The sequence below is a fragment of the Kogia breviceps genome, chromosome 17 (genome assembly GCF_026419965.1).
Source record: "Kogia breviceps isolate mKogBre1 chromosome 17, mKogBre1 haplotype 1, whole genome shotgun sequence".
In the NCBI taxonomy this organism is placed as follows: Eukaryota; Metazoa; Chordata; class Mammalia; order Artiodactyla; family Physeteridae; genus Kogia; species Kogia breviceps.
The window spans coordinates 35,118,405-35,138,274 of NC_081326.1; the positions used below are offsets into that span (position 1 = coordinate 35,118,405).

General features: G+C 35.2%; 1 protein-coding gene across 2 annotated transcripts in view; it reads left to right on the forward strand.

The window, feature by feature from the left end:
- SLC26A7 (solute carrier family 26 member 7) overlaps positions 1 to 17,971 on the forward strand; it is a 177,658-nt gene extending 159,687 nt beyond the window's left edge. The window contains exons 15-18 of one of the 2 annotated variants that reach the window (XM_059043462.2): positions 11,300 to 11,400; positions 16,624 to 16,678; positions 16,761 to 16,864; positions 17,936 to 17,971. In XM_059043462.2, coding sequence (XP_058899445.1) covers positions 11,300 to 11,400; positions 16,624 to 16,678; positions 16,761 to 16,864; positions 17,936 to 17,971 — 296 coding nt within the window. Of the gene's footprint in view, positions 1 to 11,299; positions 11,401 to 16,623; positions 16,679 to 16,760; positions 16,872 to 17,040; positions 17,052 to 17,935 lie in introns of those variants that run through there. The other variant, XM_059043463.2, reaches the window with a different exon arrangement.
- Positions 17,972 to 19,870: the final 1,899 nt, after the last annotated feature.

The following is a 19,870-nucleotide window of genomic DNA, read 5'->3' on the forward strand; positions in this document are numbered from 1 at the left end:
ACAGATGCTGTATATTCAAGGATCAAGAAAGCAGGCATGATTTCTGTCATCATTGATGCTGAAACCTAAACTAGCTCCCCTCCCTCAACCACCTCCCCCCTTCCAGTTCCCCAAACCAGCTGTATTTTGTCTGGAGACTCTAGGGGAGAACACTTTTACTTCCTTGTCCTTTTCAGTTTCTGGAGGCCATCCACATTCCTTGACTCATGGCCCCTTTCTCCATCTTTAAATTAGCAGTGTTGGCATTTTCATATCTCTCTGACCTCTTCTTCCTTCACCACATCTCCCTCTCTGACTCTGACCCTCCTGCCTCCCTCTCATAAGAACCCTTGTAATTACATTGTACCTAGTCACCACAATAATCCAGGGTAATCTGCTCATCTCAGGATCCTTAATTTAATCAAGTCTGCAAAATTCCTTTTGCCATGTAAGGCAACATATTCCACAGGTTCTAGGGATTAAGATATGGACATAATTGGGGGTCATTATTCTGTCTATAATATCGGGTCTATCCTGTACGTCCTTAGCACTTTCTGCATAACTTTCCCAGCCTTCATAACACTTCAGATTACTAGTTCAACTGACTGGTTTCCTAGCTTAGTTGTGAGTCTATTGAGGGTAAGGACCATCATCTCTCTTGTCCATCATTCTGCTTGTATTTCTTAGGACAATGCTTAGACTAAGCACCCAATACTTCTACATTGATTGACTACTTAAATGAATGAATGAATGAATCAGAGAGATGCTCAATAATATGTGCACATGTTTTCCAAAGATAGTGTTTTGGTTTGTCCTAAATATTTCTGATATCCTTGTTTTCTTGAGAAGTTTGAGATGTAAATCTGTTTCTCAATAGTTACTTGATATCAACAGAAAATGCCTTCTTTTAAAAAATTATGAATGACTCAGACTGTCAAGAACATTTTGAAGTATAAAATAATCACTCTTAAATTATGCAACTATGAATACCTTTTAATAAAAGGAGTTAATGAATATTCCACAGGAAAGAGCTGGCTTGCACAGTCTGGAGTTAATTGCTCACCCACACCTGGTGGTTAATTTCTTTCTGAAATGTTGTTTTTTGTAGATAAAGCCCATCATTTACCACATCCCACATGGGTACAGATTAGTTGTCTTCTTTGTACATGCTCCAAGCTTACTTCATTTTGCATAAGGCAGGATATTAGCTGTGCATTCACTTTACTCTTTTCTATAACAATGTGATTTTTATTGCACTGGTTGATTTACTTAGAAGCTTAGAACACAAGGATATAGCCATAAAATCATTACAATGGCAGAACTGAGAGCGTATAAGAAAATTTCTCTTATTTTTTGAAAGATTTCAGAAATGTCCATTGTATTTAAATTTCCATTTGAGTGAAATGGTAACTTTGCCATTAAGAATGTCTTTTTATTTACAAAAAACATCATGAATTGCTTCTCTTAATATAGCTTACTTAAATGATTATCCACAAATACATGGCACAATTATTTTATTTTATTTTGTTTTGGATGATGTGAAAATGTGCATGCATTTTGATTAAAGGAGCAGAAAAGAGGAACCTTGAATGTAAAAATGAAAGACAAAGCAAGCACACTGAAACATTGGAAGGAAAATTTTTGTTTCTCTATTGATTAAACCCAAACATTTTCATAGTTAACAATCTATCATCACTTAAATAATGAAATAATTGCAAGAAAATACAGAGAATGGCAAGTATAATTTATAAGTGAAATTAATGTGATAGGATAGAAAAGAGAAAAACTCTTATTTCTTAAATAATTTTCTGTATCTTTTAAACCACCATTTCCTAATCATTTAGATCTAGTGATCAATCTCTCCAAATAATATATACAGTTTTTTCACTGTAATATTATGTTCAGATCAACAAGTAAATTTCTTATGAACTAGTAGTGACTTCCTGCAGCACTGAATTGATAAAAATTCTGAGGTCTTCTTTGACCTAAGTGGAAAAATTTCTGTGATTGATTAGCCATGTTTGGCTTGCTAAGGAATGGGGATGATAGAACGCATGCCATAAAGTTAGTTATGGGTAATAATTTATGTACCTTCTTCAGGAAAAGCAATGCATTGACATTTTGCAAATATAATAGTTGTTAATATTTTTCAGATTATATTGAATATATATAATTATATTAAATATTGCCAGTAACAATTATGTTTTCTAGTAAATAAAGGATAAAGCTTAAAGATCTCAAAAATTCATAATTTATATAATTTGGGGGATTAGATATTAATGATAACTTTTCCTATGTAAATTTTTGGACTAAGGATTTTAGATTTAGTTTATTTTGAAATATGTAATATATTATAAAAGACATATGTCATTGTTAAGAACAATGCTGTATAAGGAGATGTAAAAAAAGGCCATTAATTTTGTTATCAAACTGTATCATCACTGTCTTTTTTTTAACATCTTTATTGGAGTATAATTGCTTTACAATGGTGTGTTAGTTTCTGCTTTATAACAAAGTGAATCAGCTATACATATACATATATCCACATATCTCGTCCCATTTGCATCTTCCTCCCACCCTCCCTATCCCACCCATCTAGGTGGCCACAAAGAACTGAGCTGATCTCCCTGTGCTATGCGGTTGTTTCCTACTAGCTATCTACTTTACATGTGGTAGTATATATAAGTCCAAGGCACTCTCTCATTTCATCCCAGCTTGCACTCCACCCTCCCCATTTCCTCAAGTTCATTCTCTATGTCTGCATCTTTATTCCTATCCTGACCCTAGGTTCTTCACAATCATTTTGTTGTTGTTGTTAGATTCCATATATATATATATGTGTTAGCACACTTTTTTTTTTCTCTTTCTGACTTACTTCACTCTCTATGATAATCACTAGGTCCAACCACCTCACTACAAATAACTCAATTTCATTTCTTTTTCTGGCTGAGTAATATTCCCTTGTATATATGTACCACATCTTCTTTATCCATTCATCTGGCAATGGACACTAAGGTTGTTTCCATGTCCTGGTATTGTAAATAGAGCTGTAATGAACATTGTGGTACATGACTCTTTTTGAATTATGGTTTTCTCAGGGTATATGCCCAGTAGTGGGATTGCTGGGTCAGATGGGAGTTCTATTTTTAGTTTTTTAAGAAATCTCCATACTGTTTTCCATAGCAGCTGTATCAATTTACATGCCTACCAGCAGTGCAAGAGGGTTCCCTTTTCTCTACACCCTCTCCAGCATTTATTGTTTGTAGATATTTTAATGATGGCTATTCTGACTGCTGTGAGGTGATACCTCATTGTAGTTTTGATTTGCATTTCTCTAATGATTAGTGATGTTGAGCATCCTTTCATGTGTTTGTTGGCAATCTGTATACCTTCTTTGGAGAAATATCTATTTAGATCTTTTGCCAATTTATGGATTGGTTGTATTTTTTTTTTTATATTGAGCTGTATGAGCTGCTTGTAAATCTTGGAGATTAATCCTTTGTTAGTTGCTTCATTTGCAGAAATGTTCTCCCATACTGAGGGTTGTCTTTTCATCTTGTTTTTGGATTCCTTTGCTCTGCAAATGATTTTAAGTTTCATTAGGTCCCATTTGTTTATTTTTGTTTTAATTTTTAATTTATGTATTTATTTATTTATTTTTGACTGTGTTGGGTCTTTGTTTCTGTGCAAGTGCTTTCTCTAGTTGAGGCAAGCAGGGACCACTCTTCATCGCGGTGCATGAGCCTCTCACTATCGCATCCTCTCTTATTGCAGAGCACAGGCTCCAGACACGCAGGCTTAATAGTTGTGGCTCATGGGCCTAGTTGCTTCGCGGCATGTGGGATCTTCCTAGACCATGGCTTGAACCCGTGTCCCCTGCACTGGCAGGCGGATTCTCATCGACTCCACCACCAGGGAAGCCCTTATTTTTGTATTTATTTCCATTTCTCTAGGAGGTAGGTGTGATTTATGTCATACAGTGTTCTGCCTATGTTTTCCTCTAAGAGTTTTATAGTGTCTGAACTTTCATGTAGGTCTTTAATCCATTTTGAGTTTATTTTTGTGTATAATGTTAGGGAGTGTTTTAATTGCATTCTTTTACATGTAGCTGTCCAGTTTCCCCTGCACCACTTATTGAAGAAGCTGTCTTTCTCCATTGTATATTCTTGCCTCCTCTGTCAAAAATAAGGTGACCATATGTGCGTGGATTTATCTCTGGGCTTTCTATCCTATTCCATTGATCTATATTTCTGTTTTTGTGCCAGTACCATACTGTCTAGATTACTGTAGCCTTGTAGTATAGTCTGAACTCTGGGAGCCTGATTCCTCCAGCTCTGTTTTTTATTTATTTTTTCCTCAAGGTTGCTTTGGCTATTCGGGTTCTTTTGTGTTTCCATACAAATTGTGAAATTTTTGTTCTAGTTCTGTGAAAAATGCCATTTGTACTTTGATAGGGATTGCACTGAATCTGTAGATTTCTTTGGGTAGTATAGTCATTTTCACAATGTTGTATCTTCCAATCCAAGACGTAGTATATCTCTCCATCTGCTTGTATCATCTTTAACTCCTTTCATCCGTGTCTTATAGTTTTCTGCATACAGGTCTTTTGTCTCCTTAGGTAGGTTTATTATTAGGTATTTTATTCTGTTTGTTGCAATGGTAAATGGGAGTGTTTCCTTAATTTATCTTTCAGATTTTTCATCGTTAATGTATAGGAATGCAAGAGATTTCTGTACATTAACATTGTGTCCTGCTACTTTACCAAATTCATTGATTAGCTCTAGAACTTTTCTGGTATCATCTTTAGGATTTTCTATTTATAGTATCATGTCATCTGCAAACAGTGACAGCTTTAATTCTTCTTTTCTGCTTTGGATTTCTTTTATTTCTTTTTCTTCTCTGATGGCTGTGGCTAAAATTTCCAAAACTATTTTGAATAATAATGGTGAGAATGGACCACCTTGTCTTATTCTTCATCATGGAGGAAGTGATTTCAATTTTTCACCATTGAGAACAAGGTTGGCTGTGGGTTTGGCCTATATGGCCTTTATTATGTTGAGGTAAGTTCCCTCTTTGCCTACTTTCCAGATGTTTTTATCATAAACAGGTGTTGAATTTTGTCAAAAGTTTTTCTCCATCTGTTGAGATGATCTCCTCCAATTTGTTAATATGGTACATCACATTGATCAATTTGCATATCATGAAGAATCCTTGCATTCCTGGGATAACCCCCAGTTGATCATGGTTTATCATCCTTTTAATGTGCTGTTGGAGTCTGTTTGCTAGTATTTTCTTGAGGATTTTTGCATCTATGTTCATCAGTGATGTTGGCCTGTAGTTTTCTTTCTTTGTGACTTCTTTGTCCGGTTTTTGTATCAGGGTGATGGTGGCATTGTAGAATGAGTTTGGGGGTGTTCCTCCCTCTGCTATAGTTTGGAAGAATTTGAGAAGGATAAGTGTTAGTGCTTCTCTAAATGTTTGAGAGAATTCACCTGTGAAGCCATCTGGTCCTAAGCTTTCTTTGGTTGGAAAATTTTAAATCACAGTCTAATTTTCAGTGCTTGTGATTGGTCTGTTCATATTTTCTGTTTCTTCCTGGTACACTCTGAGAAGTTGTGGTTTTCTAAGTAATTGTCCATTTCTTCTCGGTTGTCCATTTTTTTGGCATATAGTTGCTTGTAGTAATCTCTCATGATCATTGGTATTTCTGCAGTGTCCGTTGTTACTTCTCCTTTTTCAATTCCAATTCTATTGGTTTGAGCCTTCCCCCTTTTTTTTCTTGATGAGTCTGGGTAATGGTTTATCAATTTTATTTATCTTCTCAAAGAACCTGTTTTTAGCTTAATTGATCTTTGTTATGATTTCCTTCATTTCTTTTTCATTTTTTTCTGATTTTTTCTTTATGGTTTCCTTCCTTCTGCTACCTTTGGGGGTTTTTGTTGTTCTTCCTCTAATTGCTCTAGGTGTAATGTTAGGTTTTTTTATTTGAGATGTTTCTTGCCTCTTGAGGTAGCATTGTAATGCTATAAATTTCCCTCTTAGAACTGCTTTGGCTGCATCCCATATGTTTGGGGTCTGTGTGTTTTCATTGTCATTTGTTTCCAGGTATTTTTTGCTTTCCTCTTTGTTTTCTTCAGTGATCTCTTGGTTATTAAGTAGTGTATTGTTTAGCCTCCATGTTTTTGTATTATTTACAGATATTTTCCTGTAATTGCTATCTAGTCTTATAGCATTGTGGTCAGAAAAGATACTTGAAAGAATTTCAATTTTCTTAAATTTACCAAGACTTGATTTGTGACCCAATATATGATTTATCCTGGAGAATGTTCCATGAGCACTTCAGAAAAAAGCGTATTCTGTTGTTTTTGCAAGTAATATCCCATAAATATCAGTTAGTCCATCTTGTTTAATGTATCATTTAAAGTTTGTGTTTCCGTAATTTGCATTTTGGATGATCTGTCCATTGGTGAAAGTGGGGTGTTAAAGTCCCCTACTATGATTGTATTACTGTTGATTTCCCCTTTTATGGCTGTTAGTATTTGCCTTATGTATTGAGGTGTTCCTATGTTGGGTGCATAAATATTTACAATTGTTATATCTTCTTCCTGGATTGATCCCTTGATCATTATTTAGTATCCTTCTTTGTCTCTTGTAATAGTCTTTATTTTAAAGTCTATTTGGTCTGATATGAGTATTGCTACTCCAGCTTTCTTTTGATTTTCCATTTGCATGGAATATCTTTTTCCATCCCCTCATTTTCAGGATGTATGTGTCCCTAGTCTGAAGTGGGCCTCTTGTAGACAGCATATATATGGGTCTTGTTTTTGTATCCATTCAGCTGGCCTCTGTCTTTTAGTGGGAGCATTTTATCCATTTACATTTAAGGTAATTATTGATATGTATATTCCTATTACCATTTTCTTAATTGTTTTGGTTTTGTTATTGTAGGTCTTTTCCTTCTCTAGTGTTTCCTGCCCAGAGAAGTTCTTTTAGCAATTGTTTTAAAGCTGGTTTGGTGATGCTGAATTATCTTAGCTTTTGCTTGTCTGTAAGGCTTTAAATTTCTCCGTCAAATCTGAATGAGATCCTTGATGTGTAGAGTAATCTTGGTTTTATATTTTTCCCTTTCATCACTTTAAATATGTCCTGGCACTTCCTCTTGCTAGCAGAGTTTCTGCTGTTAACCTTATGGGGATTCCCCTGTATGTTATTTGTTTTTATTCCCTTGCTGTTTTTAATATTTTTTCTTTGTATTTAATTTTTGATAGTTTGATTAATATGTGTCTTGGTGTATTTCCCCTTGCATTTATCCTGTATGGGACTCTCTGTGCCTCCTGGACTTGATTGACTATCTCCTTTCCCATATTAGGGAAATTTTCAACTATAATCTCTTCAAATATTTTCTCACACACTTTCTTTTTCTCTTTTTCTTCTGGAAACCCTGTAATTCAAATGTTGGTGCATTTAATGTTGTCCCAGAGGTCTCTAAGACTGTCCTCAATTCTTTTCATTCTTTTCACTTTATTCTGCTCTGCAATAGTTATTTACATTTTTTTAATCTTCCAGGTCATTTATCCATTCTTCTGCCTCTGTTATTCTGCTGTTGATTACTTCTAGAGAATTTTAAATTTCATTTATTGTGTTGTTCATCATTTTTTGTTTTCTCTAATTTGTATAATTCCTTGTTAAACGTTTCTTGTGTTTTCTCCATTCTATTTACAAGATTTTGGATCATCTTTACTATCATTACTCCGAATTCTTTTTCAAGGATACTGCTTATTTCCTCTTCTTTTTTTTTTTTTTTTTGGTCTGATGTATCTTTACCTTGCTCCTTCATCTGCTGTGTGTTTCTCTGTCTTCTCATTTTGAGTAACTTACTGTGTTTGCTGTCTCCTTTCCACTGGCTGCATGTTCATAGTGAACATTGTTTTTGGTCTTTATCCCCAGTGGCTATGATTGGTTCAGTGGGTTGTGTAAGCTTCCTGGTGGAGTGTACTAGTGCCTGTGTTCTGGTGGATGTGGCTGTATCTTGTCTTTCTGGTGGGCTGGACTGCATCCAGTGGCTTTTTTGGAAGTGTCTGTGACCTTATTATGATTTTAGGCAGCATCTCTGCTAATGGGAGGAGTTGTGTTTCTGTCTTACTAGTGGCTTGGCATAGGTTGTCCAGAACTGTAGCTTATTGCTTGCTGAGTGGAGCTGGGTTTTAGGGTTGAGATGGAGATTTCTGTGAGAGCTTTCACTGGTTGATATTACATGGAGCTGGGAGGTCTCTGTGGACCAATGTCCTGAACTCAGCTCTCCCACCTCAGAGGCACATAGCTGACACCCGGCCAGAGCACCAAGACCCTGCCAGCCACACAGCTCCAAGTCTGATGAGAGGAAAGAGAAATACTGGCTCGTGTGCAGAATCATCCCACAGATCACAGTAATGACACCTTCAGCTTGATCATGGTGATGTTTTCATGATTATTTGCATATGTCCAAACTCATCAAATTGGATACAGGAGGGCCATGAAAATATTGCTTGTACAGTTCCAAGCCACTTTTTTTTCTTTTGTTTTGCACTTAGTCTAGTTTCACTGGCTCATAGGGTGCAACGTGCAGAGACCTCAAACCCAGCACCTTCAGACCAGAATTTCTAGCTCAAAGCAGTTGCACTGCATCCCAACTCAAGATGGAGGTGGAGACAGCAGGCTGTGTGTAGAGCATCACTGTCATTTTAAGATCTATTGCTAAATATGTTAGAGGTTTCAGTTATTTATTTAATCCAAGCCATTGAATTTTTAAACATTACTGATTATTTTCTTTGTTTAACAAGAGTACCCAGATTTACGTAGTGATGTGCTGGTAAGTCTTTGACAAACCACTCTTGGAGTGGAGGTTATGGCATGGGGTGGTGGAAAAGCACTGATTTGTTGCACTTGCCAATTTCCATGGTATATGTTTTCATTAAACTCAGAGCTTGAAAATATATGTACACTATTGGCATTCTGAAAAGATGTAAACAGAGCTGGTCTGAGATGTCTTTTAAAAAATCATATACAGTTTATTTTCTAAAACAGAATATTCAGGAGAATTACATATGAACCCTTCAAATTTTGAACTCCATGGTACATTGCAAACGATTAGTCTTACTAAAGTTTTTTATATCTAACTTTGTAAGGAAATATCTAATCCATTATATATATTTTATGTATGTTTATCTTGTGAAATATTGAACTTTTGTAGGAAAGCTTATCTGATATTTAATTGTTATAGATTCTTATACTCTGAAAATTCAATAAAATATTTCCAAATTGGATAAAAGTATATTTATGAATCATAAAAAATTTGCAAGGAAATACATATTTCAAACAAATAATTGGCCAAATGTCTCAGCAAATCTTTTAATATTGATCTAGTAATTCTGCTTTTATAATTCTAAATAAGGTGGAATAAATGTATCTCTAAACAAATTAATGTAGTGCCAACCTATATGTGTGCTTATGTGTGTGCATGTATGTGTGTGTGACTGGGAGACAAAAGGAATAAATACCAATCAACATTCCACTGTTTATCTTTGCTTAGGATACATATTTTTATTTTTCCTGTATTCTTAAACCTTCTCTCCAATCCCTGATAATGAGCAGGGACACATTATATCTGAGTCTAAAAATTAGAGCTCTGGCATAGTAGGGCTAGGTCCTATTTTAGTTAGGCAAATATTGAATTATAATGGTTACTACCGAGTGGTCAGTGGAAGAGCTAAGTTATGGTCACTTTCCATTTAGTTTGAGTTTCTAATTTACCATTTTGAGCCGGTATCATAGCCTGAATCTATACTTACCCTCAGCCCTCCTTCTCATGGGAGAAAAAGGGAAACAGAAGGCACTACTAGTGTGCCTGGCATGAGGTAGGCCCCCAATAAATATTGATTGACTGGGAGCAGGAAAAGTTTGAGACCTCAGACTATCATTAGTATTTAATTAAAGCTTTCCATATGATTAGAATACTTACAACTCCATCCTGTTTCTACTTTTTGGAATTAAACATACCCTTCAAGCTTACTTTTGTATGAAGCCTTCCCTGATTGCTCCAAAGAGACTTCTTCTTTTAAATTTCCATTCTCTTTCATTTTTAATCATGTGTTATTTACCAATATTATCCTTGGTACTCACAGATAAACTCCTAGAAGAAAGGAACAACATCTTGCACATTTGTATTGTTCACTTCATTTCAAAAAATTTCTTGAACATACTCATGCTCTATAGTTATTATTTCAATTAATAAATATGAATATACATCTAAATATGAAACTTGGAAACAAATCCTATACCTGAATACCACTCTTAAAATACATTAAAAATTACTTTGTATCATTTCTGAGTTTTTAAAAATACCCACTTTCCCTCATATTTCCCTTCAGTGCTAATTGAGAAACAACCATATTCAAATTTTTCTGTCGCCACTATAGAGGAAAACCATGGACATTTTAAATAGCAAAACTATTCCTATTAAACATTTATATTTTCAGAGAATTTCATAATAATGAATGAATTGGAGTTTATTTGAATTCCCCCTACTAATGGTGGGGGAATCTTGGCCTACATAATTTGCTCTCAGAACCTTATCACTCCTTAGAGGGACCTCAGATGTGGTGGCCTGTCACTGTTTAGAAATTTGTCATTTCACATGAGAAAACTGTGGCCCTGAGCACATTAGTGAAAAAGAGGCCATGAACTCCTAATTAAAAACAAAATTCCTACCAGGTGCATTCAGAGTCAGATTTACTATGAACCAAATGAAGCTTAATTTTCAGGCCCCTCACACAGAATGCTTCTAAGTCTGAGAGACAAGCTCCAAGATGGAATCTTTTCCTTAGCGTGACATGAAAATTGTATAAACTTCAGACACCACATAACAGGGCTCTACCTCTGGGCATACACATGAAAGAAAATGTGGGATATTGTGCAAAGAGAACTTTGAAGATATCTAGCAGCCTTGATTCTCGGCTGTGTTTGGCACTAACTTGCCAGGTCTCCTTTCTGAATCATCTAAACTTGCTGAGCTTCAGTTTGTTTATATGTGAAATTATACTAGTAATTAAGTTAGCTCATCTTCCTATCTGAGTTATGTAATAATTTCCTGAGATAATATTTGAATATTCAAAAATCAAAGAATTCAAAAATAATTAGTAATTAACTGAAAATGTAAAAATTAAAAGTGTTTGGAATTGGCCTCGTTAAACATGAGGCCACCATTAATCTTCCCAATGTTCAACAATATCAAAAGTAAAAATCTCTAAGAATTCTCCCTAACTCAACTCTGTTCCTCCTACAGAAGAAGCAACACAGCCCTGCCTGAATCAGAAGTGTTCTTTAATCCTAGACTGCAGTGGATTGACCTTTTCTGACTATTCTGGAGTCTCCATGCTTGTTGAGGTATTTGCACAGCTTGTGTTTGGACTGATTCTTTCCCTTCCTTTTAGTAACAGGGTTTCACCAGCCTCTCTCTCAGCTCTGGGGTTTTGATCCTGCTTGCTTCAATACTCATGTCACCCATTCTCCCCAAAGGACATAGACTTTATTTCTCCGACTACCGTAGATTTCTCTTCAGGAGATGCCGTGAAGTTTCTAGCTGTGTGTGAATCTGGAGGGGGCGGGAGGAATAGAGGTGGGTATTCATGTGGGGTGTTAGAACAGAACATAGACTTGAGATGTAATGGGTATAGCAGATGCTGGGCAGTCAACTCCTAGGCTTCTAGAAAGAAGGATAAAAGTCCCCTCCATGAGCAAGTGGCCTGATGATGGCAGGATGTTGTCTCTCACATCGTGGATGGGTACAGTCTGACCTGGAACCATTCCTGGTCTCTGAAATAATACCCAGTGCAGGGTTTTTTCTCCATTCTCTCAGGCAGTGGTGTCCTCTACCCTATGATCTCCATGGGGTCTCCATGATCCTGGTTGCAAAAAAAAAAAAAAAAAAAAGTTTTATTTCTTTAAAACTGAAGCCTCCATTTAGTGAGATGGAACACATAATTTTGCCAATTCAAGGAAAACTCAGACACTTCTGGAATTGTTTCCTCCTTTTTTTTTTTGAGTAAATACTAAGTCAACAAGGAATGTACTCCCTTTCTTATTTCCATTTATTCTCTCCTCAATACCTTAAATATGAGGGAGGATCTTGAGGATCAAACAATGTCTATTTCTCAGCTGTCCTCAAGTCCTCCATTAGCTTCTGCTGTGTGGAACTTGGTTCACCTCGCCTTTGGCTGTTTGCTCCCCAGCGGTTCTCTTACCCTGGCTTCATACAGTCTCCTGCTGTGTGATGCTTTATATTCAGCCAAGAACTTAATCATAACCTATGGCAATTTCTGGAGCTCTTTCTCTGCATATTTCCCTTATTTCCATTACTGTCTCCCATAAATTTCACCTACTCAATCCTTCCTGAATGCCAATTATGTCTTCTCAGCTCAGTGAAGTGGCTGCATTTTGCTTGGGTCCCCTCTCATCATGTCGTGGTCCACAAACTGCTTTGCAGCAGAAATCTGAGATGATCTGAGAGCTCACCTCGTTTGTTTTCTTTCTTTCAGAGAACTCAGTCCTTTGCTGCCTGTTCCCATTGCCAGAAAACAATTTATATATTTTCTCCAGTTGTCTACTTATTTATGAAGGATAGGATAGTCTTTATATTAATTACTCTTCATGGCCAGAAGTCAAAATTGGACATTGACTTTTAAAGAGTTAAAACCAGTAGTCATTAGAAGGTCGCACATTGTAGATTTTGATTGCTTTCTCATGGTGTTGCATAACTGTCTATATTCATTCATATTTTAAATTTGAAATGTCCAACCTTTCAAACTCAAGATAGTACAAAGGTCAGCTTCAGTCTGGCTTTCCTGTGAAGATGGGGTGGGACTATGTGAAGAGAAGCAGCTTACTATATGACAGAGTGTAGTTTCATATCTATCACACCCTCTGGGAGGTGTTAGGAAAATTGTCTAACCTGTCTGGATCTCAGTTTATTCATTTTGTAAAAATAGGGGGGTGATTTTGTTTCAGATTTAGTAGATATTCAAAAAAGAAATAAATTATGCAAAAGAATTGAATTTTAAATATCCTAGGCCTTAAATCTAGTGGCTGTTTTTGGTAAATCACCCTTTTCCACGTGTACTATGCTTTTAATTTCTTGTTGCTCACCATAAAAACTTCACACAATTTGGCATAGGGTTCAATCTCAATACTTTTCTTGAATCTAAATCCTGACTGTAAACAGAGAGTCTCTCATCATTGGAGGGCTTGTTGTGTTCAGCACTTTTATTTACTGTGTTGCCAAGGTCTGGAAGAGCACTGTTAAACCTATGTGTATAAGGATCACCTGGGGAACTTATTTAATATGCAGTCTTTTGATGGAGTGATCATTTTGAAATGCACAGAAATTTTGAAACATTATATTATGTAACAGGAACTAACATAGTATTGTTGGTCAATTATACTCCAAAAGCAAATATACGAAAAAAACTCATAGAAAAAGAGATCAGATTTGTGGTTACCAGAGGCAAGGGGTGAGGGGAGGGGGAATTGGATGAAGGCAGTTAAAAGGTACAAACTTCTGGTTATAAGATTAAAAGTACTAGGGATGTAGGTACAACATGATAAATAAAATGAGCACTGCTGTATGCTATATATGAAAGTTGTTGAGAGAGTAAATCCTGAGAGTTCTCATCAGAGGAAAAATATATTTTTTCTATTTCTTTAATTTTGTATCTCTATTAGATGATAGATGTTCACCAAACTTATTGTGGTCATCATTTCATGATGTATATATGTCAAATCCTTATGCTGTATACCTTAAACTTATAAAGTGATGTATGTCAATTATAAATCAATAAAACTGGAAGGAAAAAAATGCAGTTTTCTGAGTCCTGGTTCTGGCCAAGGAATATTCATTTTAAACAATGTAGTTTGTCCAAGGATTATGTTTTGAGCAACACTAGGCTAGGATCGTCCTTTTACTGGGAAAAGTTAGTATGTATATTTTTTGTTTAATTGTATTTAAAATTTGTTTTTGAATATACTCCAGTATTTATTAGCTGTCCTCTCTAGATATTGCAAATCAGGACCTAGAGTTAGTAAAGAGGAGGAAATGGTTACTTATTGTCAGTGAGTTTAAGATCTAAGGTTGAAAATTCAGAGGAATTCAAATAATCTAGGTTTGGGGCATGGTGAGAAAGAAACTTTTAAGAATTCATCTTAATGGTTTTAAAATACTACACAACATAATGAAGGAATAAGTCAACTGATGCATTTTATTTTTAAATTGACAGAAAATGGCATTTGCTCTTCTGTATATACAAAACCAGCAGTTTTGTATCAATTTGCTATTTTTAGTTTCCTTATTACTATTTAGTTTATTTAATCATGGTTAGAGTAAATTATGATGTATGTTACGACCATAGACATTAAATATAGACACATTTTAGGTCCAAATATTAGCTACATAACTAGTTCTAGGATCTGGGTTTAAGTATTTGTTTACTTTTCTGTAAACTGGAAGTAGAAATACTTCAAGTTGTTGTGAAGCTTAGAAATGACATATTGTATATAAAGCATATAAAAAGGTTTCTAGAAGTTAGTAAGTACTCAATAATGCTAGCTTCTATTATTTGTTCTCATCTTGCAAAAGTCATTTCTTAAAATAATATCACTGCAACTAATACTATTTCTTAGTTCCTGCCACCCTGAAATAGGGTCCAGAGTAAAGAGCCACAGAGTCTCTTCAGCCATGCATGTATTGCTGCTTCCCAAAAAGACTCCCTGGATTATTTTCTTAGTCACTTTGGTACAAGGAAGATTCTCCTAAAAGTTATAGGTTGAAGAAAATGGAGTGAATTCTATTTATTCTTCTACTTAAGACACTTCTACTTAGTGAACTAGAGAATATGTTTAACAGCATCAATAAACCACCCATAGCAATGTGTTTGTGCTTCACTGAGCTTAAGAAAAGTAAAACACTGACAGATCACTTTGAATTGTCATTTTAACTTACAAAAACAGGAGCCATTTATTCAGGCAAGTCTCAGACCATGTATTATTTATTTGTTTATTTGCTTGTTTATATATGCTCAAAGTGATGTCTCCTATTATTCCACAATTCTTTTACCATAGAGATAACTGCTTATTGCTGAAAGAATATAAGGGAAATTTTGGAGTGTATCATGCATACTCTTAAAATGTTTTGTAAATGCAGCATTCTACACTTTATATGTATGACACTTTACTATTATGTAACCAAATCCATCCTACTGTTACTAAAACTTCTGGGTTTACTGAGTTTTGTCGGCTGACTTTGGTCTGGGTGAATTTAAGATCAGGGCCTTCAGTAAGGTTGTTACTACTTGAGATTTTTTAGGACTTAAAGAAGGCAAGACTCTGCAGTATGCTAAGAAAATTAGTCAGGATCTCTCATCTTGATGGACCATAAAAATTGAAGTTGGGCAATCAAACTTGGCTTTGATTATAGTGAAGTTCTCAATTTACTGTCCATGGATGGGGTTTAGAGAATCCATGAATATGTACAAATTGTTATAAAATATTAAAGTAAGCAGTAGGTAAGCAGTTTCATCATATTCACAGATGGGTCCTTGACTTCCAATAAAAGACAGTTGAAAACAATTTTATATCATTCTTATAGGGAAGGAAAGGTGGTGTTTTTATTTTTATTAAATAAAATGGAAAATGTAAGCAGCAAAACTTAGTTACATAAAAGGTAAATGCCAGGACATGGAAACAACCTAAATGTCCATCGACAGATGAACAGATAAAGAAGATGTGACACATATACACAATGGAATATTACTCAGCCATAAAAAGAAATGAAATTGAGTTATTTGTAGTGAGGTTGATGGACCTAGAGTCTGTCATACAAAGTGAAGTAAGTCAGAAATAGAAAAACAAATACTGTATGCTAATGTATATATATGGAATCTAAAAAAAATAAAATAAAAAATGGCACTGATGAACATAGTGCCAGGGCAGGAATAAAGGCATAAACATAGAGAATTGACTTGAGGACACAGAGGGGGAGGGGGAAGCTGGGGCAAAGTGAGAGTAGCATCGACATATATATACTACCAAATGTAAAATAGATAGTGGGAAGCAGCCACATAGCACAAGGAGATCAGCTCGGTGCTCTATGACCACCTAGAGGGGTGAGATAGAGAGGGTCAGAGGGACATTCAAGAGGGAGGGTATATGGGGATATATGTATACATATAGCTGATTCACTTTGTTAAACAACAGAAACTAACACAGTATTGTGAAGCAATTATACGCCAATAAAAATCTATTTAAAAAAGAAAGAAAGAAAGAAAGAAAGAAAGAAAGAAAGAAAGAAAGAAAGAAAGAAAGAAAGAAAGAAAGAAAGAAAGAAAGAAAAAAAAAAGGTAAATGCGTTGCTGGCGTTCATCTTCCTTTGCTAAGACCATCTCTTTTAGAAGTGGGTCAGAGTATGCCTGAATGTGTTACAATGCCACCCCCTAGTGGTGTGGTATCATAAACATTGGCTTTTTTTTTTTACTAGAAATTCTGCCTTCTGAAGCTCATCTTATTCCTCCCTGCCAGTATCCTGAATTAATTGTGGGTGTACTATTTTAATTCTTCCAGGTTTACACGGACTGCAAGAACAAGAGTGTGGATGTATCATTAGTCCACTGCACAGGTAAGGGGGTATCCTTGGCTAATATTGGGCATGATCCTTCTGCTGCTCCATGTAACCTTATATCACTTGTGTTTTCCTTTAGCTTCCTTGATAAAAGCAATGAAATACTGGGGAAACCTAGATTCAGAGAAACCAATTTTTTTTGAATCAGTATCTGCTGCAATAAGTAACATTCACTTGAATAAGGTGAGTTGAGCAAGTTTGCATGCCAGAATTATAAGAAAATTGGAATGTAGAATACAAGGGCTTTGCATTTTTTATATTAGCCTATTATCCCACTGACATTTAAAAACCTATTAAAATGTGCCCCCTCCTCAGAGTCCTCTGCTACAGGTAAAGGAATTTTTTCATTCCTTTTCTGGACAAGTTATGAATGTTTAATAATTTGAATCTTCCAAAAATATCACTGCTTAGAGGATTTGGTGATCATCTATTAAGTGCAAACTTATAAAATAAATGCGACTTCCAGGATCCACTATCCTGGGAATTGGAATCCACCCCTGTCATATGCAAAAACTCTAAATATAGCCTTATAGCTTTTTGCTGCTCTCATACCCTTTACTCTAAGCTCATATTGCCATCTTTGGAAATACTATTTGCAGAGCCCAACACTCGCATGGTCTGAAGTGTCAAAGTTATCTTCCAATACTGGGCTGTATGGTTAGTTTTAAAACTGTTCCTAGAACTTTGATTTCCCATAATTTTTCTTTGATTTTGAATTGTTTGGCCTTTCCTTATCCTTGGAACAGCATTTGCTATCTCTGAGTCATCCCTATTATGTGCAACTAGAACTGTACGTATTTACAAAATATTAATAACATTATTGTTATTATTATCATTTCTACTGCTACTATTACTGCTGCTGCCGCTGCTGCTGCTACTACTACTACTGTTATATACCTAACATTCACTGTGTGCTCATTATGTTCCAGGAATGTGCTAAGAGCTTTACCTATGTTACTTCACTAAATTTGCCACACCTCATGAAGTAGATACTATTATTGAACCTATTTTTAGAAATAAGGAAACTGAGGTCCAGGGAAGTTATACCATTTGTAAGTGGTAGAGCCAGTTTCAAAGTCAGCAGTCTGACCTAGGACGTGGAGCTTTAAACTTCTATACTCTGATGCCTCAGAGAATATCCATTTTCTTAGCTTGGCTGGACAAGTTGCTTCAGTTACTACTGTTCTTTGACTATGATATCAACTTAAGGGTTAAGTAAGTAGCAAGTGCTAATTTCTTCCCCTTCCATTTCAGAATTTGAGCAAACTCAGTGACCACAGTGAAATATGAGACTCTTGCTGCAGTACAGCTCTTTTCTTTAGCAACTGCCCCGAAGAGGCCATACTCAAGTATTTTCACAACATTTTTTGTTGTGTAGATCCTACAAATGACCTCTACTAAAATAAGTGTGATGTGACTTAGTAACCACATAACCGCTGCTCAAGGTTTGCCAACAATTTTATCTAATCTTTGTTAGTAAGCAAGTTCATTTTGTAGGTTATTGTATAGTTATTTTATAAAAATCAGTATGCATTTAGTTTTAGTGTACTGAAAGCTAAACATGAATTTATTTCCTTTTTTCATACCAAAGTATTTTGTGTTAATTCAGTTTGTTGTATTTCATTTGTAAAAGTGAGAAATATTTTGTCATATGATAAGAGATTTAGAACATTTGCAAGCCATTTGTAAAAATGCAGGATCATCTGTAACTAATACATAAAAACAACTTAGCAAGTGTGCCATTTTCCCTAACCAAAAAAGCCATTAAATATCAATAAGCTTATATGTTACTTCATGCAATATGATTATGAAATTCACAGAAAGTAAGTCAAGCAAAAACAAATGACAAACTAGAAACCATTCTTCTCCATACCTTTCCATGCATGGATGTCTTCAGGAATGTTTTCAACATGAGTAGTATCCCAGCGAAACCATGTCCTTGACATTAGTCTGTTTTGCTGTGAATATTGGAAATGCTTATAGACCTTATAGCCCTAATTTCCACATTCCCACCCCATAAAAGTTTCCATTTTCAGCTTTAGTTTTTTTGGAACCGGAGAATGTGGAAGTTGACATTTTATGTTTTTTTTCACGAATACAATTTTTAGCAAAGAAAATATCACCAGTAGAATAGCTTTGTACTTTTCCAATATAGGATTAACTATAGTAGTTTGGGACTTTCCTATTTCAGAGTGATAGTCAATATAATATAATACATCTATCTATATCCCTATAGATAGATATGTCTCCTTAGAATGCTTTTTTTTCTTTTGTTAGAAGGGAGCTTAGGTAAGTGATTATTTTTAAACCCACTAAAACAACAGGGTATTGCCAAATAAATATCATAGTCCAGGCTGACTTGTATAAGTTATTGTTTTCATGTTTCTACATATATTTTCAATCACATACAATTATATAATTTCATATTTTTATCTAACAATTTGATTTACCTATGAAGAAATATCACTTTCAAAGATAGATGTAGATGCACACTTTAGTCTTAAGGCATTTTAACTGTTCTAGAAACTACCAGTTAATGAAAAGCCAAGTACTTTAAAGTGAGTTTAAGAAGTAGTCTGAAAACAAAATTAAAAGACTCATAATTTAGGTGTTTTTGAGAACATCTGTAAGAGTAAATTCTAATATCTGCCGTGTGATGTAATGGTTCCCAGCAAATGTGTAGTAAACATTCACATGGCCCTTATTTTTACCATTGAGTTCTAGGCAGACAATGTAATAAAATGAAAGGGGAATAATAAACATTTCAAATTCTCATAACTTATTCAGCCATGTCAATTCTGATTGACATGAACTACAAAGGGTAGTTTTTGTCCCACAGGAAGCTTCAGTCCTTTCATCACTAATTTGGATTGAAATGAGTGAAGCCAACTTTTCTTCCCATCAAATACTGTTCCAAGAAAATGTGGAAGTAATAATTAGAAGTAAAATTTCCTTTAAAAGAGGAATTTCACTCTCCTTTTCTGATTAACTTTTTCCAGTGGTGGATGGTGGCGACATTCACAATCTCTAATCCATTGGTCATTGGTCATTGGCACATAAACATGAGTCAAGGGAAGTTAAGAAAGAAATATATTTTGCTATGTATAAATTGATGTATTTGTGTGCAAATCTAGTCTAATGCATGCACTGTAGGCATTTTCTAATTTGTTAGATATTATGGACTGTAGA